This window comes from Platichthys flesus, chromosome 6 (genome assembly GCF_949316205.1).
Source record: "Platichthys flesus chromosome 6, fPlaFle2.1, whole genome shotgun sequence".
NCBI lineage: Eukaryota > Metazoa > Chordata > Actinopteri > Pleuronectiformes > Pleuronectidae > Platichthys > Platichthys flesus.
The window spans coordinates 6404006-6427713 of record NC_084950.1 but is presented as its reverse complement, the minus strand read 5'-3'; the positions used below and the strand labels follow the sequence as shown (position 1 = coordinate 6427713).

At 43.4% G+C, this 23708-nt stretch overlaps 1 protein-coding gene across 8 annotated transcripts in view; it reads left to right on the top strand.

The window, feature by feature from the left end:
* Positions 1-23708, top strand: part of srgap1a (SLIT-ROBO Rho GTPase activating protein 1a) — a 75791-nt gene that overhangs the window by 25293 nt on the left and 26790 nt on the right. For all 8 annotated transcript variants that reach the window (XM_062390061.1, XM_062390060.1, XM_062390062.1 and 5 more), the window contains exons 2-8: positions 1689-1884; positions 8427-8589; positions 15466-15528; positions 18533-18712; positions 19454-19582; positions 21347-21568; positions 22017-22118. In XM_062390061.1, the coding sequence (XP_062246045.1) occupies positions 1689-1884; positions 8427-8589; positions 15466-15528; positions 18533-18712; positions 19454-19582; positions 21347-21568; positions 22017-22118 (1055 nt within the window). The remainder of the gene's footprint in view (positions 1-1688; positions 1885-8426; positions 8590-15465; positions 15529-18532; positions 18713-19453; positions 19583-21346; positions 21569-22016; positions 22119-23708) is intronic.

The window sequence follows — 23708 nt, the reverse complement described above, 5'->3', positions numbered from 1 at the left end:
GAAGTGAATAACTACCTCAGAGGAGCAACTAGTGGACACAGCCTAATATCAAAAGATGATGGAAATTACCATAGGGTTCTTCATTTTTTAAACAATTTGTTAGTAAGTAAGATGTTTGCAAAGATTAATTAGAGACATAAATACAGGTGCATTCTCACAGTTGACCAGACTCCTGACCTGTCCTCTTTTAGAAAAGTGATAAATGCCGGAGAGAGCCATGACCTCACAGTGCGGCATGTTTCACGAGAGAGAAAATGGCAGCTGAACAACTAGTGATGGGATCAGACTGAAACAGATTTATAATGAATTAGTTATATGGTATTCAATATCCCTGTGTCACAGAGGGCAGTCTAACTTTAACTGTCTACAGGGACAAACTCACACAGTCTTGAGTCAGAGAATTATATATCCACTTTATCGACAACATTTTGTTTGAGTGACACTGAAGGTAGTTTCTTCTTCCACCTTTCTGTCTACTTATAAATGATGCAATCAAAAGAAAAGAACACACATTATTAAATAATGTGTATTTCATTGCACTGACACGTTATTTCCATGATCCAGGACACCTGGCCCAGTGAATTGTGGGTCGTGCTGTAGCTTTAGTGTTTTCTACCTTTTTAATATGAGGAATCAGTCTGTGCCCTTCTCTAGTGTCTGTGTGACTCCAAATCACATCACTAATCTGTTTCCTCTGCTGAAGACATCTGGCCCAGGGTGCTCTTCCATTAGTTGAAATCCACTTCACATGGTCCGAATAAGACCGGACACACACATGACACAATGGTTTACGTTCAAGGGTGAGATCCCTGTTGTCCTGTTGAGGATGTAGTGTAAAGGAGAGGCTCTCTGGCAGGTGTGATTCCTCAGAGGAGACCTCAGAGGGTAATTTATCTGCACATGCAACTTGTTTAAGTGAGACCTGCTGTCGCTCCTCTGCTTTCTCAAGTGCCTTGTGTTTTCAGGCACACGCACCGAAGAGGCTGGGTGTGTGCGTGTGTTTGTGTGTGTGTGTATATGTGCATGTGTGTGTGTGCATTGCTCTGAGCTGTAACCCTGGGTGAGATGGGAATCGGGTTCCATTCATCTTGGAGTTATTTTCAGCTTTAATGAAACACCTGAGACCTGCGTTGCCAACCTCACATCACAGAGGAGCCATACCTAAGGGCTAATAAGCTGCATTTGACTGTTGCTGCTGCCCTGATGTGAACACGTGATGCAACAGCTCATCTCTCTGGTTCTTAATCCCATTTATACCAATCGATATATATATCTTGAGCGATGGATCATAACTGGTGGAGATTGTCAAACTTAATCATTTGTAATTAGATCATGTCTGTGACTTGGTTAAACTGAAACACTTGACTGTGTTTGTGCCTTTGCTATCTAAAGTATACCAGTAAAATATGTTATTCCCTAAAGATGGGAAATCTCCTGTGTATCTGTAAAGATGGAGCTCTTATTGTCAACCTTGAAACCCATCTGCGATTGTCTTACACTAATTTGGCCTTTAGGGGAAATGGCCAATATTTAGGGGCCTTTGTAGACGGGGGGGATATCCAGACTCAAGACTTGCTTTTCATCACATCAGTTGAACGTATGTCAGTCACTATGTCAACCTCTTGAACTCTCCACTCTCTTCCTTCTGGTTCTATCCTGACCTGAGTTTGTGTTTGTTCCCCCTTCAGAGATCCGGGCCCAGTTGGTGGAGCAGCAGAAATGTCTGGATCAGCAGACGGAGATGCGGGTCCAGCTGCTGCAGGACCTGCAGGACTTCTTCAGGAAAAAGGCTGAGATCGAGATGGAGTACTCGAGGAACTTGGAGAAACTGGCCGAGCGCTTCATGGCAAAGACTCGCAGCACCAAGGACCACCAGCAGTACAAGTACGGAAACATGATTGTGTATGTGTGTGGTTCATTCTTGATCTCATGTGGTTTCATCTATGAAGCTGAAAACAGATGATTCAGTCTTTGCCTAATGGTTAAATGTTATTAGATCGTGGCAACCAGATGGAAATTCAATATCTGTGTGTTCTAGTGGGATTACCCTGCTGATGAGCTGCATCAATCTTAGTTTCATGTTCAACGTCAGTCAGCAAAAACAGAGGAGAAGCTCGGTGTTGATGTTCTTCTCTTATTTTCTCTAATTATTCCATATGCCTGCTGATATTCTAGTCCCTGACGGCTCTCTACTTAGCCCTAAAGCTCTGATTTAAAAAAAAACTCACTTATCATGGAACCTTTTCTCATGTACAGCTAATTATGAATGATAGTACAACTTATTACCAACTCTGCACTGTATAATTTGTCTTTGTTTCGTATTTAAGCAATGTCTGTATTAATTCCTGTGGGTTTTAGTACATTACATCACCCTGGTGTAGCTTTATGATTAATTCATCGTGTCTTTTCATTTAGTATTTTGTGCCACAGTGGACTATGCATTGTAAAGTGCGGTGGAGTTCTCTCTTCCTCGAACTCTATGCAATCCAATGAACCAAAACTTCATACAAACAAGGCCATGTTACCATTTAAATTAGCAGTGTTATGCTTTAGGAGATATATCTGATAGGAGAAGAAGTAAACAAGACCTAGAGTTTGACGCCAACTTCTGACATTTGATGGTTTGTGAATTTTCTATATACATTTTGCTCATTATTTAGAGTATTTGGTTGGATGTCCACCCTGGAGATGTCACACGTCTCTCAGATATGCAGTGAATGTTGCCAGAAAACATCAAATTAAATCAGATACTTCATAGTGGTTTTCAGACGTGAATTCAGATTTTGCCTTCCACACAAGATAAAACGCAGCAGGAGATTGTATCAGAGACACGTTCAAAACAACAGGAAGATGTCTGGCGTATTCAGAGGAGGGGTGGTTATGGGGTAGATGATGCGGGGATGCAGGATATCTTTGTTGACATCAGATCAAAGCTGGCCACAGCCCTTGTTGTCCAATCTCTTGTTACTCTTCTTGTCTTTCCCAGTTGACATCTTCTTTGCCATCCTCTGTTTGTGGCTCCTATTTTTCATCCAAACTCATTTAATTTTTTTCAATTTTGCATTGGTCACGTGTTACAAACGTCATCAACACACCCGCTCACTCATTGTTAAATTTTCTGCAGATTTTATTAAGGGACTGGCAAGAACAGTACCCGGAAAATATCTGGAGCTCCTCAGGATAATTTCTTAAAAAACGTCTGGACTTCATTACACTTCTGTCTTTCTCCCACCTCCATCTATCTTGACTCTGCCCCTCAGTTGGACTTGGAGCACGTTTGGGGACTTTTTTGCCCTTTTTCCACAGCAGGAGAGGTAAAAGCAGACATTTGCATATTGTTTGAACGTGCGGTGGGAACAAAAATAAAAACGACGTGTGTCCTCGCCATCTGCAAATAGCTCCTGCTCTCTGTCTGAAGCTCTGATGGCTCTAGCAGCTGTGTGCCCATGTGTCTGACTGGTGAGAGGACCCCGGTTTGGAGCTCTGTGGTTTTCATCGTGTGATGTACAGTCTGGTCACTTCATTCACAGGGTAAACATTTGGCAAGTGCATAGGAGCATTTTCTTTTGGGTAAATACTAGACGTCTGAATAACATTAAAGACCCTCCTGTGGGTTTTAAATCGTGTGGCCTGTATTTTTGTATTCACATAAATAACAGGCACACAGAGCGGCTTCTGTGTTCTCCATATTCTCTGGTTTGTTTTCATTGGACACACTCGTCTGTGGTATGAAAGAGTGAGTTTTCCTCCAGTCCGCCAGTTTTCACGTGACAGGGCGGCACGGTGGAGCAGCGGAATCCTCAAGTCGCATTAAAATGATCAGCAGCGGTTTTGGTGGTAATTAGTCGAGACAAGTTGCAGTGGTTTTCATTGGAGCTGCAGTTTTAAATCTAATTTGCATGGTAAATGTTTCACCTCACAGCAAGAAGGTTCCTGGTTTGAATCCCGGTTTGGCCAGTCTGCATGTTTTCCCCTGGTCTTACTGGGTTTTTCTCCGGGTACACCAGCTTCCTCCCATACTGCAAAGACACGCAGATTGCAGCCAGGTAAATTGGGGACTTTAAATGGTCAATTGGTGTGAATGGTTGTTTGGCTGAGTATTGAGGCTGTGCAATACACTGGTGTCCTGTCCAGGGTCGGCTGCTATTTGGCTCCAGCTCCGCCACGACCCTTAGACAAGCTAGAATATAATAATGTCATTCTTTCAGTTAAAACAGTTTAAACTTTTAAATTGAGTCAATACAATTTTTTCCATTTCCTCTGTAGACAGCCACACGCCACCCCTCAGTAGACACAACGTATTTGACTCAGCGGCCATTATGTATCTTTTGCAGTTGAGCGAAACACAGCTGGAGGTTGATTCTCTTTTCAGACTCATGTTGCCAATAAAACCACAAACACATGATCCCTCGCTGGGTTCCCACCAAACTACAGCAGGATTTCAAAGTCAGGCTCGATTTATGATTCCTGGTGAATGAACTCGCTGCTAGTGATTGGCAAGTTTTTGGCCTTTGCAATACCAATATACTGTTACATCATTTATAGCTTCAGTCTGCCTTTCCCACTCTATAGAAGCTGTGACACAGTCGGAGTTCTGCCCATTACCCTCTTCAGGAGTGAAATAAAGTCTGTGGTTGTCACAAAGCTCAGGCTGGGATCCCACATGTGGGAGTATTGCAGCAGCTCACCGCTGGAGACTGTCCCCGTCCACCTGCTGGTCCTCGCTGTCTCAATGTGACACAATTGGTGCAGACAGCAGTGGACGATGGATGACATTAACGATGGATATTTTTAAACACACAGCGGGAATGGTCACAGGGAAGGGAACTTCAACATTTGAGATACTGCTGCCTTTCAACTGAGCTATATATCTTATATAACAATAACATGAATGATGTATCTGAACTTTAACGATACTTTAACGGTATTTCATTCCTTATTTTCATAGGTTCAAAACACTGGCGTCTTTGCCACACTGAGAATCCAAAGCTTTCATCTCTGTGCAGATTGCTTTACCTGCTGAGAATCATAATCCAGATGACTCAAACAGCTGCAGACACATTCTGATATTCCTCATCCCGGCTCTTCTGTCCTTTTTACTGTGAGAAAACAAAACAACACGACGCCCAACAGTGTCCGGGCCTCAGCAGGGAGAGGAGAGCCATTCAGTTATGTCAGTGGCTGTTTGCAGAACACATGCACATGGCCACATACTGTATTATGCAAAGTTTGTTCAAGGAGGGACCTGGAGAGATGCTGAGTGGAGGAGTCACTGCATTATTTATGTTTCCAAAGTCACAGCTGGGAGCAACTCAAACAGCTGCTTTTATCCAGAATTAGGGTTCTGGTGAAAGGACTTCCTCTCTTTGTCTGTGAGGATAAACATGCTGCGGCTGCACACTGCTCTTATTGTCAGACATTACCAAAGGCACTGCATTGAATGAAGTTTAACCGCAGAATTATGAATAAGCTTCGGTGAACTTGTTTCATGCTTCTAAATCTCAAAGTTGGAACGTTCCTTGACATCACAGGATTGTTCCAATTAGGGTTTGTAGTGATCTCTTTGCTTTGCCAGCATTTTTCCATTGCATGTGCACTTCAGTCACTCCACCTCGGCTATGAAAGCTGCCACTGTGCTTCATCAATGAAAGATGTTATCGGCAAGCTACTGGAGGACTTTGCCGTTTTCCTCTGCTGCTGATAACGGCTCCTGTTTCAATAGCTCCTGTGACTGAAGTGGTAATTTCCGTCTATCGTCAGCATCCTGCAACTGTATGAGAATGTTGACACACTTATGCACATTTATAAGAAGCAGTAAGCCGCTGATGAGTTCTCTGTTTTCACTCGTTAGTTAACCCTCTCCTACCTGGGGTTCTAGCCCTCGGGGGCCCGTCTGTCTGTCTGTGAGTCCGTCTGACCCAGTTCCTGCCCTGGCTTCGGGGGGGGGGGGGGGGGGGGGAATGATGACATCGAGATATTTTCCTGTCATTATGTGGGGTAAGCAACTCCCAGAGGTCATTTTGACGTCACAGGCCTGTGCTGGGCCGTGTTTTTCCTGTTCCGTCCCCTTTTCGCTGCAGCCTTCCAGTCTGATTTAGTAGGTCAGCCCCACCGAGGTGCTTAAAGAACTGTTAATGTGTTCACGGAAACACAAGTTCCTCTCAAGCTATGGTCTCTAATTTTGAAACTCAGCAAGTTCTGCTTATATTTTTTGGAATCTCTAAAATGGATACTGGGTCGACCTGACTGTCTTATAAGATGATGCACATTCTTAACCTTGTTTGGCCTGTGGTGATCCTGCCTGTTGCAGCTTTTCTTTCTGAAACTGTAAAAGTGTCCTGAAGTAAATTAGCCACTGACAAGTAAAGACTGGTGGAGGGACTCAGTCCACAGAACCCCGAAGCTCGACTCAGTATTGGCGCTGTTGTCGGGATTTACATCATTTCCTGGTTTGCTTATATCCAGCCGCAGCTACTAAAGAGCACTGGTGTCCAAATCACACTGCTCTTCTTTGGGCCTTTAACAATACACATGCACAAGTGTTAAGGTGACAACATGAACGGTTGTCAAGATATGCGATCCACATACATGCAGACAGTTCTCTGGATTTATTAGACAGATGTGTGCATGTACTGTTTCATTTAAGTTCTGGTGTTGAATTAGCTCCAAGTTTTCATGGTGAGGAGCTCTGCTTTGTAGATATGGTGATTTAAAGCAAAGAGGACAGGTCAGGAAATTGAAAATCTAACGATATATCTCCATACTGATCATTTTACACCCACAATAATATTAGATTTCTTTGATTCCTATGAGAAAATGGTATTTCTCGAAATCTAGGTTATTTTCCGAACAGCTACAGAGACTCATCACGAGATCTGTTCCAGCTTCATGTCAGTGACCACCTGGACTCTATGCATCAGTACATGCAAAAGTGAGCATGAATTAATAAACGTATACACACATGGACAAGTGCGCTTTCTTTACATATCTAGATTCAGCACTCTGCTGATACATAATGCAGAGAGGGTTTATGGTAATTGCTCTTTGACAGGGTGCGCATGCGATGCTGTCCAGGAGTCCCTCCGCTGTACCTCGGGGGACTCGCTTCACTTATTCTCCTCTTTTTTCAATCCCTTTCTCTTCCCCTGCACGTGTCCTGCAGTCTGGGCATGTGGCACTAGTACATCACTCAGCTTTTGGCCAAATCAGTTATTTTTTTCCCGGTGCCTTTTGAAAAACGACTCTCGGATGTTTTTTGTGTCGGCCCACTTGGCGCTATGCCTTTATCAAATGTAGCTTCCTGTTTTTGCAGTGGTTTCCGGGAACATTTCAGCTGGTTGTTGAATGGTTTTGCGTCAGTCATTCATTCGAAGGAGCACTTGGTTTTTTTGGGGCCCTTGCAGCAGATGTGGTGCCAGTGCTGAAGGCCAGTTCAGGGCTGGGTCACTGGGCCTGTCACCTGTAGTGTTGACAAGTGCTGCCTCTCTGGGCAAACTAACTGTGTGAGCGGAGAGCACAGGAGAGTCTCCATTTGGTTCCTGCAAGACTTGACCCGAGACCCAACCTTAAACCTCTCCCAAACACACACACACACACACACACACACACACACACACACACACACACACACACACACACACAGGCAGCAGGAATGTTATAGATTAACCCAGAGGAAGTCAGCCTGCAGGCCAGTGTTAATTTGGGGCCTCAACCTGCTCGGCCCTGGACAATGTCCTGCAGTTAGCTTGGAAGCAGCCAGCACAGGAAACAGGCCTCTCTCCTTTTTTTAACACTCTCTTGCACTAAGATTTCTATCATTCCCCCTTTACTACAACTTCTCTCCCTGTCCTTGTTTGTCTTTGGCTGTCACAGTTCCTACGTGCGTCTACTTTTCGGCTTAGAGCCACAGCTCTTCCAGCCTCGTTTCCACGACGAGTATTTAAAGCCTGTGGCACACAGTTCCTTGTTTGTAGGAAGTCAGCTTGGCTCAGAGCTTTGCAAGAGCTCTGCCCCAGAAATGTCAGCGATACAAAGTATTTCCAACCCCTTTTACGGACTAGAACCAGCAGCATATGGGACATTTGACACCAAGGGAGGCCTATGAGGCATCTGTCTTCCACCTGCAAGGAACAGGCCTCGGTGCACTGGAGCTGCTCATAGACATCCTGCCTGTCTAGGAAGTGTCACAAGCTCCTTATGAAAATGACAAACATTGCCTGACTAAATTAGGGCTGAGACATTGACGTAGATACAGACATGCAGGAACATGTACGTTAACAATAAACACGTACAGGTATTTGTTCATGCCTAGTATCACTTCTCTGGAGCACTGTAAAATTGATGTTTGATGCTTTCTTGGTCTAATTCTTATACGTTACATGCTGTGTTATTAATTTCTAACATATGATCTGTGACTGTTTTTGTAGGAAGGACCAGAACCTGCTGTCCCCTGTCAACTGCTGGTATCTGCTGCTGAACCAGGTGAGGCGGGAGAGTAAGGACCACGCCACCCTGAGCGACATCTACCTCAACAACGTCATCATGAGGTTCATGCAGATCAGCGAGGACTCCACACGGCTACTCAAGAAGGTGAGGGGGGGGGAACACACGGGTCATGCAGTGTTACATGCTACAGCTACTCCACTGCTTTTTAGTTGTAAAAGCGTCACTGTTGCTTTGTTTACGCCAATCCACACTTCTCTAGAGTTTTTCAGCTCCTACATTAGAGAGCGTTGGAAATCCTGCTGGCCCCGTCTTAGTTTGGAAAGTCCGGGGTTGTGTTGTTTCTACTGACTAATGTTAGGGGCCAGGTGGAGAAAGTCCTCAGATCATCTGTAGGCTCTCACTCTGACATTTGCTTTCGCACAAAGCATCTATACAGACCTAAATTGCTTCGGTTTTAGTTTTAAAATAATTTTGTGATTACGAAAAGGCATTTGTATGGATGTAGTCACACTCTTATCCCCATTTGAGTCATGGAAATGAAAATTACTTATTTGTAGGTGACATGACTTTGAGTCTTTTGATATCTGCTGTGACCACAGAGCATTAGTGATGTCACACTATGTGTAATGTTGAGCTCTGTCATGCGCTGGAGTCATTCTTCGAGAGTGGAGGTGCTTGGTGGTTGTGGAGGAATAAGAATGGGTTGAATTGGGTGTTTGGGTGGAGAAGGGAATCCAAAGAGAACTGAACTTAATAGAAAGTAATCTGTAGGAATTGCTGGCAACATATTTGCAAAGGTCATGAGAAATATTGGATATAAACATAAAAGGTAAATGCGTTATTGCTCTAACAATGATGCTGATTTCAGTTTGATTTCCGAATAAAATTCCCAAACAGACACTACTGTTCAGTATCTCCCAGTCCCTCAAGTCCAGTTTTCACCGCTCCATCCTCCCACTCTCTCGTTTTATTCACTCTCCACTGTGCTGATGTTTGACCTCCATCAGAAAAGGTCAGATGTGTCCTCTTCTTTGATCATGAGAACAGATCAAGTTAAAGCTCACCACAACACAATCCAGATTTCTCATAGCGGTCAGTTCGGGCTGCACTGTCTCCAGTCGCTCACTTTATATAAACGGCCTTTCACTTTCAATTAACCCGTGGATTTGACAGAGTATATATTTAGCTGGATGATGTGCAGGATGCAGGAGTTGATCGAGCGTCGTGTTTGATGGTTGGAGTCTCCGTCAGACTCGTTGTGGTTTTGTGAATAGTGCCGAGGAACCTTCGTCACCACAGTTTCAGATCCGTGGGCCTTCGCTCTCCCATCTGAACTGTGGCTTCACGACCAAAACCGGGCCTCTGCTTGCCTGCTCCACCACAAAGACGACTACTCCCTCGCAGATTATGAGCTCCTATGCTGCAGGAGTCACATGAACTCACCACAGGCCCAAATTACAAAGTGGCTTTTCTTCAGAGGGGAGTGCCTTTGGGACTATTTATATCTGTTGTTGCTTTCTCTCCCTGAACGTTGACGTTTCAGATTCAAAAAAGTAAAAGCGATGATAACCTTTGGATTTTTAAAGTAACATCTCTTTTTTTTGTGATTATGTGGTGGTTATGGGGGGAGGGGGGGGGGTCATTGCGTTTAAATAAACCATAATACAAACAGAAAGCTGCAGCAGCCATTTCCTTTTGATAGTGCTTACAGACTTATGGGTCTACCAATGAGAGCAGATGTGAAACAGTCATTCTTCAAACGTTAACCCTTCTCAGACCCAACACTCTGCGATTATCATAATTATAGACCGGAAACTTTCTTTTTATTCCTGTTTTTGGGGGGAAAAAAGAAAGTAATAACACAAAATTTGTTTTATAGTTACACAGAGAGAGGGTAGATGCAGTTTTTTCTATATTTTTAGTTTGGTCCAGGAAAAAGTCTATTTGTTTATACAGTCTAGTTTATTGACCATTCCAATCCAAATCATCCCAGTTTGTCCAGGATTTTGCCCAAATAATAACAACCACATAACCGCAGTTGATTTCTTTCCCAAAAGTATTATTTTGCTATCGCTTTCCAAAATATATCCCTAGAACATGTGAAGAGCCAGTTAGCTGTTTTTCTTCCCACTGTTTGTATTGGTCACGCGTAATAGATCCCAATTATTCATTGCTCTCTGCTGCGTAACGTGAATAAAACGTTATGCTTCATTGGCAATGGGGTTGGAAACAACAACTCCCACAATCCCACGCTGCTTCACAACATCTTCAAACTACATTGTTTTGATTGAGACACCCCTTGTGGCTGACGTTACACATTATATGTTTTTCTCCAATCCTTAGAATGAACCAAACGCTGTGTAATAGTCAACACATTTTTTTAAAGCAGGTTAGGATCCAGGTGACATAGTGCAGACGAGCTGCAGTCTGGTGGGAGGCCCTGCTTCGTAGACCTGAGCCACAACTCGGCCTCTAATTAAAGCCTGTGAGCCTTTGATCTCTGCAGAGTTTCAGTAAGGAGGCACAAACAACAGTGAAGTCCTGCGTGTAACACGCGCCCCCTCACAGCTCCGAGGAGACAGCTGGACTGTTGTCATCCTTCCGGCACATCAAAGACCCATGTTTTTATTTCCTTGTATGTTCTGGTCTCACGCTGGGAGACCGAACAGCAGAGGACGACCCCCAGACTAGCCCAAGTGTCTTCGTCAACATCCTCTGGTTGACCTGTTTGTCGCTCGGCATGGGTGTTTAATTCTCTAGCGCTGCATTGCGGTAACTTTTTAAAGCAACAACAGCCGCAGATTCCTTTGAAAGCACCATTTAGGCTTCTTTGTTTTTCCTGGTTTGTTTGAATTCAAAGAGCCGAGCAGTGGACCTCTCTTTCTTTCACTAGACCCCGACAGATCTTATCACATTTTTCATTATTCATACAACCAGCTCTTTGTTTTACTCGGCTGTGTTTTATTTATGGAAGTCACGTTCTGTGGCTGCAGCTACGAGGTGGAGTTCCCAAAGCTGGAGGAAGTCGTGAACTTTTCCAGAGGCAAAGCTGAGCAGGATGTACTTTATTTATTCTTTTAGCTTTTCACAGTTAGACATTTTGACGTGTCATGGTCGGGGAAGAAACACTGTTGTAAATAATAAATGAAAGATGGGCAAACTTCATTTCACTGCTTTAGGTTTAGAGACTACCGTGCACCCTGGTTCACTGCCACACTGTTATCATACTTGAATAAAACAGTCACTATTGATGTCAGTAATGACACATGTGCTGCTAACTATCCTATGAACATTTCTTTTTATGCTTCATACTGTATACTGACTGTACGTAAAGATAGATGACGTGATAGGTTCCCAAAAGTGAAGCCAAGAAATTGTGATTGCCCCCTGCTGGCTGGCTGCAGGATATTACATAAACCCTGACTCCTCCATGTTAGCCAAACTAAAAAGTCAAAGTTATTATCATAAAACTAGTAAGTATGATAGTTTCAACACACTGATGTATTTTCAGTTTATTTACACACATATATATATATATACAAGGTGTAAAGCCCTTACAGCTGTAGGGTTGTTACTGTGTATCTTAAAGGATTAGTTTAGATTATCGATATCAATCTCTTGTCTGTGCTTTAAGTAGAGGCTATTTTTAGCCTAGCTTAGCATAACGACTGGAAGCAAAGGGGAAAAGCTAGCCTAGACCTGTACAAAAGGAAAAATATGCCTAACGACATATCGAACGTGCCTCTATTGCCCACCCAGATCTACACTAAGTACTACACACACACATACACACACACAGACTGGCCCAGCAGGGTGTACATCTGTCATTCCTATACAATGATTAATTTCAGTGGCAATATGAAACCCACCATTCCCCGGGGCTGACTTGGTTCCTCTCTGCAGGGTTGTTTCATCTTTCTAATGCGGTTGGAATATAAGTGGTTTGAGCTTAAAAGGGGGAAACTTATTTGTAGCATCCTTTTATGAATTAGACCAAATTGGAAACCCCCCAAACTTAAACTCCTTTAAAATTAAAAATGGTACGTTGCACACATTGAATCAGTGACATCCACAACACAGCATATTAAATAACTTTGCATACTGGTATTTTGAGGTATGTGTGACTTACATACAGCGACAGTTTGAAAAGTGATTATTTAAGAGTTCTTCAAAGCCGTTATGTAAGCTGGAGCTTTTTGGGTGAAAGCACTTAAAACATGCCTTGAATGAAATACCCATTTACTTTCATCTCTGTCTTTACGCCTCTCTCTCACACACAGACACACACACACACACACACACACACACACACACTCCCTCTCTTGCTGCTTATGTGATCCCTGAGAAGGCTTTTCATTGAGCTCTGGATCACTTCCCAGTCTTCTCAATGGGGAAGAGCTGACGAGTGTTGGATGTGACAGACAGTCAAAGGTTCTGTCCTCTGAACTGACAGTTGCTAATGGATTTTCCCACAGGAGAAGGCCTGTCTCGCCACAGGCTTTTTGATTCACAAGAATGTTCAATTAATAGGCATTTTGCTTTTAATATGATACTGTCATATTCCACAGGATATAATTAGAGCCCTACTATAAACCCATAGACTAGATCATCCTGTAATTAATAATAAAAAAAAAAGACTTCTCCTTAGCTTCCTTATCTACTCTCATTTCTCAAAGGAGGTTGTCGGTTGTCAAGTTTGTTGCTTCTAAAGCTCTGGTTATCTGGGCTTACAGACGGGTTTTGTTCTGATTAGGTAAGCGCTACAAATCGGGGAAGTGATAGAGCAGGTGGTGTTAGAAAGATGCTACTGATCGGCCTGGTCACTCGGCACAATACTCTAATTTCCGACACAAGCCTGGCAGCTGGTAACCGAGGGTCTAATCCTCTTAACTGGTTTTTCACATGCTCGGACATCGGTCATCTTTACCCGAGTGGCTTGTGAGGAATTGATTCTGTCCCAGTCCTTAACATTTTTGTGGTTTTGTGTCAGGATGAGCATGCTTATGAAGTCACCTGGATCTCAGATATGAGCGTGCGTGTGTGTGTGTGTGAGACCACAATAAAGCCTCTTACCTGTTGCCAACACCCACATGGGGCCTCAGGCGTGCAAAGGCCACCGTGTATGACTCATCAGATCTTAAGACAGGAAACCCCATACACTGTTCAGGACTTTGACACAATGGAATTTTGTGGTGGGGTGTTTTTTGAAAACAGGTGAAAACAACAAATGTATTGAAATATTTGTAGCATGTTTATTTTTATTTTTTTAACCTCTGATATTACACAAATATAATTAATCTTCTTAATCTTGGATTTTGTGGACACCATATCGAGTAGTTACCTACCTAAATTTAGTAAAATGTTAAGAATAATCATGTTCTTCTTCTTGAATAGCTATGAAGTCTGACTTGTGAATAGAGGGTGTTGATGTGTTGTCACCAAAATAACAAATTCAGCTTTTACTTATTCATAAGCCCAGGTCCTTTATGTACAGTGAATAGAATAGGACCAAGTAATGAGCCTTGTGGCACCTCCTGTTTTTGACTTCAAGGAAAGCTGATTGATGAGTGACCACAATCATTGCTTGAGGTCTCCCAGTGAGTTTTGGCAATTGATCTGCATTTATCCAAAAGAAAGAGAATAATCAGCTATGTCAAATGCTTTAGATAAAATCAAAGAAGAGGGCAATGCAACAGTCCTATCGAGTTGATTATTTCAGTTTACTACCTCGCATGCGGCTGTTACAGTGTTATGGGAGACATTTTAATTATCTATGAGCTTTTAAAGATTTGAGCTAAGCACGTTATCAAGTTATTTAGATCCTTGGCATCACTGCTCTTATGCAGGTATATTCCTGGAGTAAGAGATTCAAATTTTAAATCAAGAGTGTATCCATCAAAAGGTCTGACCTAGTACATTTTCTGGGTCAATGTAGGCCTGGTCCCGACAGAGAACTGTTTAAATCTTCCCTCAAAAAGACTTTTGCTACAACTGCCCACATCCACTATTGGAGGAATTGTAAATTGATTCTCGATCAGAAGTAAATCACTATTCTTTCCCGCTGCACTACAAAGTTCAATGCCCTCCCAGAAAGCTCTTACAGCCTTTCTCTGTGGGCAGCTCCCAGAATGAAATTTGTCTGGGGATAATCAGTTTAAAGAAATACCTGGAGTAGCTACGGGCCAACGTGGCAACATCTTCCAGCAGCCGGCGTTATCGACTGCAGTGGACGGATCAGAAAATTCACTCCCATGACTCATAATCTCATAAACATGTGATACAGTATATGAGTCAGTGTGGAGGAAATATGGGAGCTCCACAGTTCAATGAATAGTGAAAGCTCCACTATATCCATCAGTGCATCAGTGTTAAACTGTATCCCACAACCGTGAGATGCATTAATGTGGGCGTGTGTGTGATTGTGTTACCGACTCAGCCCTGTGGCACGGCTCATCGAGTTAACATATTTCGGCAAAATCTTTCACATTCAGCCATAAAAGCTGGATAATGTGTTAAGCATGTGGACGCTGAAACTCGAGCTGTGTACGATGAGTTCAGACGCTGACGCCACTTTCACACACTGTGTTTGACACGGGATGATGCATGCACTCTTCTGTTTTGTGTGTGCGTGGTCACAGGCCTGCGTCTGGTTACTGTGCACGTTCATATGAAAACCTAATAAACACTAAACGCTGCATGAAATATTACCAAATTGCTGAACTGTTAGCTGGCTACACTTCCAGGAATCACTTCTTCTTCTTCTTCGCTGCTCTAAAAACAGTATTTGCCAGTTGCAGAACAACACAACTGCTGTTTTGGGAACGGGAAGAAGAAGTGACGTTTGGGAAAAGACCATTTTTTGAATACATAAATTCACATTGGGATTTTGAGGAATTTTCTATGCTGGTGTCCACATCTAAACATCTCTTATAATTTGTCTGGGAAAAATCTTGATGCATGTTTTTTGGGTCGTATTACTTTGTTGGTCTCATTGTTTTTCCTTCTTCATTTCTCTTTCAGAGCAAGGAAATAGCCTTTCAACTCCAGGAAGACTTAATGAAGGTCCTAAATGAGCTCTACACAGTAAGTAGTAATGATTCCGGTGTTTTTTTTTTACTGATGCACTTAAGTACATTAGTGTTTGCTGTGATTTAGACTGGTCTTTGCAGGAGCTTGCATCTTTAACCCTGAGGCTCAGAGATGTCTGAGGGAACCTATAGAACTAAACCGACCAATGTGATTGTTCAAACTGTCGAGAAGGTCTGGTTTCTTTTACCGCACAAAAAAAAGCATGCAACACAATCCTCTTTACCCTCATGAACCGACTACTCATACTGTGAAGCATCAGCTTTATGTTTGTTTCTCATTAGAATTCATATCCTGTGTTGTAATGGCTCCTATCAGCTGTGTTTTCTCGCTCTTCAAAGCAAATGCATGCAAAGCCACCACAGGGTGCTGGAGCCAAATATCAACAACTCAGCTGTTTTTGGACATTTTCCAGATTTGAATCAGAAATACTTTATCGATCCCAGGATAGTTGACATTAGACGCAGACATAAAAAGTAGACTTTTGACCCCAGAAGTCACATTCTCTCTCCGCCAGATCAACTTTTCATCAGACCATCAAAGATCTGCATTGAACAAGCTGCTCATCCTCAGTCTAGTTTCTATAAAGGTCATTTTTTGTTTCTCCGATCCTTGTGCAGGGGACTTTATTCATTAAGATCCATGGAGTGTTCCCTGGGAAATTGGTGAAAAATATACCAAAAAACATTTGCGCTCACACATGCACCTGTTCCGGAGAAACCCCAGAAGCTCTCTGGAGTTCAGTGAATGTCTGAATGCAGCCATACTGCTGATTTGCATGCTTCTGTGCAGTCAGTCATCTAATTTCCTCATTAACATTCAATAGGATGGTGTTAGCCTCCTCATTGACCATCATGGGAGCCTGGTGATACAAGCCGAGGCAGTTGTTCTCCCCTCCCCAGAGATGGAGAGCTGTCCACTCTGCTTATAGTCTCCGGTTCCTCACCGTAGAGGATGACAGCGGGTACACTTCCAGTCGATGGATGGTGCCGCTCCAAACCGACAAAGTGTTACTCCTCCAACTCGACGTGTGTGTCATTCTCACCGCAGTCCACACTCAGGATTCGACCTGGTGTAGCCCCTGTGGGAGGACACACACTCGCACACACTCACACACATATATACTGTATATATTCACACACACACACACACACACACACACACACACACACACACACACACAGTGTAGGTATTGCATCAGACAGCCCCAGCCCTGATGTCAGTCTCTGCCAATGAAATAACAGGTCTGCTCCATCTCTAAATACGTCCCCTCTAAAAGAAGCGGAAAAGTAAACACAGCAGCGGCAGACTCCAAACCAGTAAGTGAGGAGTGCAGGGTCCAAGGTCAGTCACCCTTCTCTAAACTGGTTCCAGTTCAGCCAAACCCCAGCTGAGAGGGAAAAGGCTGCCGGCTGATCAGGCTTCCCCCTGTTGTTCCACTCGTACAGAAATAGCTCGGTTTGGGTTGAAGCTGTTTGGATTACGAGATGTTTGAGTTTCTATTTGAACAGAGGTTGAGGTTTTGTGTAGACGAGTGTGTTGCGCACACAGGTTGTGGAGCTGTAATTTACTGGAGTCGGTTCATTCCAGGTTAAACCACTGGTGCTCTGTCCGGCTGCCGTTTCCTGGGCGTTAGCCTTTTATATTCTGCTCATATCCTCGGTACAGTACATTTAACACACACCCATTAAAAAAAACTCACTTCCAGGACCAATTTAAAAAAGACTGATTAAATAATTGCGTTTAATTAACAATTAAATGCCCAAAGCAAAGATTCTTAAACAAACACATTTCTGTTTTTATCTCCACCAGAGAGATTATGTTTTTGTGCGTTTACACAAAAACTACTGGACGTGAAACTCAGGGAAAAACCCATTTACTTTTGTTTGTCGATCAGTGATTGGACATTATGTAACATTTTCATTGATTTCCCAGAGCATAATGGTTCTTAATGGAAATAAATCATCGGGTTTAGGGGGCTGATATTCAATAGTGTGAGCAATTTGGTGCAGATCCAAACATCCAATCTCCGGATCTAATGAATTAAAATGTGGTTTCAAAGGAGGACTTTTGGGCCTTGGTGGAGGTTTGAAATCACCGGGAGACGTTTTCATATTGGGTCTATTGCGCAACTGTTGATGGTCAGTGGCTTCTCTTAACTGTGTCTCAATGTTAGTGTCACAGATTCTCCTTATTATTTCCCACAACCAATATCTAATCAGCAGTGGTCTCAGAGCTGTCACGTCTGTTTTATCCTTTTCCTCCTTTTTGTCAGCCTACACTCTGAACCAGTGTTAATAGGAAGTTTATAATCTCCCAGCTCACTCTGCCCTGAAGAAATCCTGTTTGTGTTTTGTGGTTCGCTGCTTAACAATTGAGTCACTGCTTCATGGGCCCAGAGAACAAACATATGAGGAGCACTCACACTCCAACGTCCTTTAATGATGATGACACAACTTTTGCTTCATGTTAAACTGATGTTAATATCAAATGTTGGCTCACTTTTCCCAGAAGTCTGTCATATAGAATGAGACTATTCCCTAAAGAGGAAGACAAACTTAAAAAACATCTAATGTCTCTGTTTTGTTGGCATTTACATGACTGGAGCTGAGTCGTCAATCCAGGCCCAAACAGGGAGCAGACATGCAAAAAACACGTCTACTTCCTGAGTCCATCTCGTTCTCAGACGTAGCAGTGAAGGCAGCATGTACGATTTCGCTGCAGAGACATGTGGTTGTTGCGGTCGTATAAGTGCTTCGTACAAAAGAGGCTGGAGAGAATGTGTCTTTGGTTTGTGGTCTGGGGAGAGACTCGCAGTGCGCTGTGAGATGGGTCCAATCGATCTGTGATGAATGAGCGGGTGAGGGATTGGTCAGTTTCCATCATGAAGATTGATGACGGTGAACCTTTCACCTCACAGAAACTCAACCGGTTCTTAGCTAAGACAGTAATACAGACCGACGTCTTTCTCTTCAACTCATCGTCCTCTGTGTCTCTGCAGGTGATGAAGACCTACCACATGTACCACACGGAGAGCATCAGCGCCGAGGGCAAGCTGAAGGAGGCCGAGAAGCAAGAGGAGAAGCAGATCGGCCGGGGCGACCCCGTCTTCAGCATCCGGATGGAGGACAGGAACCTGAGACGCAGCTCCGTGAAGAAGATCGAGAAGATGAAGGAAAAGGTACGTCAGGGTTCACAGCCGCCAACTGTCTTTTAACCCAATCTGACAGTTATAGTTAAGCTTCAGTTTTCAGATTCTTTTCATAGCATGTATATTTTGTATAGAGAGGGGAAGTGCTCACAGGAGACACATTCAGGACACATTTTAATGTCAGATGTGAAAAGACGAACGAAAGTAAGTGTGTGGTTTTTGTCCCACTGACAGCTTTGTATTCTTAGAACGGGCCTGGTCTCAGTTAAATCTCTCTGACAGATGATTAAAGTCCAGATTAATGGGATTTCTTTTAACGTGACTCTTCCTGAGATGCATTATAGGAAGAGTTAAATTATGGATGATCCTGAATAGTGTGAGTCAGGGCATGTCAGCCGGTGGATGGTGACTAACAGCCGTCTGTTTGTCTGAAGAGGAAGTGTAAGGCTGAAGACAGATGGCCTAGGCGGAGGTATCCCAGTTGAAGTGGAGGGCACGGGCCGTTTTTAGTGAAGGCTTTTCTTTTTCCATTCTTGTTCCCTTTTTTTAGATGTATATTTAACCGGATTAAGTTACTTCTCCTCTTTTGTGTGTTGAAGCTGTTGTTTGTGCCAACAATGCAGTCGCCGCTCTGGCGTGCCGTGCGTGCTGAGACATAAAGAAAAGAACAATCCCCTTTTCAAAATGGCAATTCTCAACTCATTAAATTCATTCTTCTCCCTCGCTCTGTGGTTACCTGCTTCTCATGTTTTAATCCAATTCTTCCATCAGCGCCAAGCCAAGTACTCGGAGAACAAGCTGAAGTCGATCAAAGCGCGGAACGAGTACCTACTGACGCTGGAAGCCTCAAACTCCTCCGTTTTCAAATACTACATCCACGACTTGTCGGACTTAATTGACGTAAGTATAAAACCACTTACTTCTGTCAGAGAACTTCATCTGTTTGTCCCCACTGAGAAAAAGTGTTCGGAGAAGAGGGTTTCTTTGTTTTTTCTCCAGCTGAGGTAGATTTTAGTTTGTTTCTCCTGTTCTCCTCATGATGAAGACTCTTTACTATTCAAGGTGGTTTTTATTCCTCCTTAAGAGATTTGAAATAATAATAATTAATAATCAGTGGAGTGACGGATGACTTCAGCAGCTGGGCCTGACACAAAAGAGATGTCAGGACCCTAGACTGGGAGGATGGAAATTAAAGTGCAGGACAGAATTAAAGCAGCGTATTAACTTTTGTAATGAAAAAACTTTTCTTTTCAACTTCTCTTCTGTGTCCTTATTGAAATCCAAGATATTGTATCCAGTTATACTGTGTTATTCTGGCATTGTGTAGTTTCTCACCTTCTTTCCAGTAGCTTGGATGGAGAGCGGGGGTGTACCTGACCCTGAAACAACCCTGTCTTTGCATTTATAGCTTCTGTTCATCTCTTGATTCATTGCAGCACTCACTGTCTCTCGACTCGGCCCTGCAAGCGTTTTTCGTTGTTTGCTGCCACACCGATAAACATGATTTATTTATTATAAGGCTCACCTGCATTGGTATTATTTTATTAGAGAAATAAACTTTAAAAAATGCACCATCTTCTGTGGCGTTTCTTAGGAAACGGCATATTGCCGCGGTTTGAGCAAGCACTTTGAGCTTTTATAGTCCAGACAGGAACAGATGGAGAAGAGAAACGCAGCCTCTGCTCAGCGGCATGCTGTGTGCTGAAATTACCACCGTCCCCGCTTTGCTTCACATCTCAACAGGGTGTGTGTTTGTGGGATTGTGTGTAGGACTCGCTCTGCGTGAGCTGCATGTGCAGCCTCACACACATTTCGGTTATCGACGAAGGAGACTTTTATTATTCGGAAGCTGCACAAGTCGACCGGGGTTTGTGTGTGTGTGTGTGTGAGAGTGTGTGTTTGTCTCTATTTGTGGGAGCCTGGGGCGTGCGTGTCTTCCCAGGAGAGACCTTGGCCAAGGTTCCTGTTATTAAAAATCTGCACTAGATCCTGGAGGTAACATCCGGTTGTGTAACACAGAGGCAGCACTGCAGGCTCAGAAAGTCCCCCACTGTTTACTAAATAAATCTCTCTTGTAATAAATGCGTAATAAGTATTCAGTTTTCATACGGTGACTTTATCACTTGTTGTAACAGCTTTTCACATGTGAAAGGATGTAGGGATTTGTTTTTTGGGATATTAAGTCGGTGATATTAAGGTTTGCATGGTTGTTTACATGTGGATCAGACATTCTTTCATTAAAAGAGACATGCAATGTTCATATTCAGTTTCATCATATTAATTTGTGTCATTACTTAAATGTTCATGCTCTAATGTTCAGAAAACACATCACTTTCCTCAAACTGTCCATTACTGCTTTCCGTTGAAGCCCAGTCTGCTCTGATTGGCCAGTTGACCCACTCTGTTGTGGTGGATCATCGGTTTCCAACATGTGGAGGAAACGTCGGCCTCTGCTCTCACTTCTCCTGGCTTTGTTAGGGGGGCGGCCCAAAAAAGACAGGATTAAAACCTATGTTACACACACAAGGTTTTGTCTCTTATTACATGAGATAGCTTGAAAACTCTCCTCAGTTTCCCCACCTGTCAGTAGAGCGAGAGAAACATTTCAGCATTGTACATTTCATTTATTCAATTCTCCTCATCTCCCTGACCCTCTTCTTCCAGTGCTGTGACCTGGGTTACCACGCCAGTCTGAATCGAGCCCTGCGGACCTACCTGTCGGCCGAATACAACCTGGAGACCTCTCGCCACGAGGGACTCGACATCATCGAGAATGCCGTGGACAGCCTGGACCCACGAAGCGACCGCCAGAGGTTCATGGAGATGTACCCCTCAGCTTTCTGCCCGCCGACGAAGTTCGAGTTCCAGTCTCACATGGGAGACGAGGTGCGTAATCGGTTCAACAATGGCAGTTGTGATAATGATTACATCTTTAAATGGTGTTTGTAGCCGTGTTTGGATCGAAGTCGTACGTGTTGCAATAAGGGAGGGAATAAGTGAATTTGGAGTTGATTAAAAAAGGTCTCTGACTTAATGAGATCTGAGTGTCGATGGCCTAAGTGCAGCGTTTTACTGCATCTGTTCTGCTGGTACAGGATTTATGGGGCGCTTAAATTGAGAAATAATGTGTTATTCCTCCCCTGTGTAGCTCAACATGTGCTAAGAGCTTTGTTCTGTTTGGCACCTCCAACCCTGATATCATGTCTGTTTACTCGCTGCAGAAATCCCTGTGGTTTGCTCTGCAATTGAAGAAGAATTTCGCTTTCATGTTTGTGTCCTGATAAAGTTCGGTTTTCTGATCAACGTCTGTTATTTTCTTTATTTTCCTCCTCAGGTGTGTCAGGTGTCGGTGCAGCCGCCGGTGAATGGAGAGCTCATCCTGAGGTTCCAGCAGCTGCAGTCCCGTCTGGCTACTCTGAACATTGAAAACGAAGAGGTACTAAAATGCAAAAAACACTAAATCAACTGACTATACAGGCACCTGGGGCACAAGGGGGGCTGTCGACGTATCAAACATGTCAAACGTCTTCGGTGCTGTCGCCTTCCAGAGGTGCAGGAGTTGCATTACGCTGCAGTTTGTTGGTTTTGCGAGATGCTCACATTTGCGTCTGACGAAAAAGTTAACTTTAGCCAGAAGTCAGCCAAGGTGAGAGCCAGATCTCTGTGGAATCAAAGTTTCTGCGACGTGTACACATCACTCACACACACACACACACACACACATCACTCACAGACACACACACACACACAGAGACACACACACAGTCTGTGTTTTCATCTCTGTCATGCCCTGCAGGTAGCCATCAAACCCTCTGTGTGAATCCGCCGTCTTTGCTCCCACCGGTAGAATTCACCGTCTCGCTTTTATTTGCACCAGCCTGTCCTGTGCTGCTCGGTTTCTGAAGCTGGAGCTGCATCTGCGACTCTATTATCTCGACGAGTCTCCATCATTAAGTCCAATATAAAAGAAGAGCAGCCACTAATTCACCGAGTGTGATCACGTCCCTGAGACTTGCTTTTGTATCAAGTCTGACCTGCTTCCGCTCTATGAGCTCGAGCCGCCGCCTGTCTTTATTCTCCCTGTCTCCCTCGCTCGCTCCACATCAGTGAACTTTCTGTCTTTTATTCCCCCACAAAGACACACAGGGAGGGAGCGGCATGTCAATCAAACTCCCCCGACTTCAGGTTCCGTTTGATTATGTTGTTGCACCTCGTGAAATTGGCTGAAAACACATCTACAGGGATGAACGCTGATGGATAGGAGAGCAGTGTTATTGAGTTCATGTCAGTGTGCTATGATAGATTGACAGATCTGAGTACTGTTCAAGCAATTGTGATGATAGATAAGGTGTTTTAGGTTTTGATTAATAATCCATAAAGTCTCAGTTCTGATCGGGGGGAGCTATTGTTGGTTTAATAATCCAGATACCAGAATTATGGTGTTAGCAAACACTTGTTGAGTAGAAATGCATAAGTGAGTAGTTTTTCCCATCGTTCCATGACCAAGCACATATACGAATATGTATATCCAGAGATTTCCGCAAGTGTTTTAAACCTATAAAAAATACAGACATTTACCTTTTCTCTGTTTTATAGACAAATGATTGACAGAATAGTCACTTTCGGCTTCAGGGACACGTACATTATGTTTCCTTCGACACGTTGAGACGTATGCCTTGTTTCACCCGTTTCTTATCAATGCTTTTACTGTGAAGCAGCGGGAGCTCTAACTCAATAGAGTCGTCGTTAAGGCGTTAAGAGAGTTAACAGGACGGCAGATAGAATTACAAACAATAACACTGGATTACATGGAGGGATCATTCCCTGTTAATCCCGTGTGCGTGAGTAGGCCACTACTAACCTACATGGAAATATCAGACTCAACCACTGACAGAACAAAACTAAGATTTTTACTGGTATAGATATGTATAAAATACATGCGGACCATAAATGAATGATATCAAGAACAGTTCAATTCAAAAGATTAGGATTTTAAATAATTAAAAAGGCCAAATATTGACTCAAT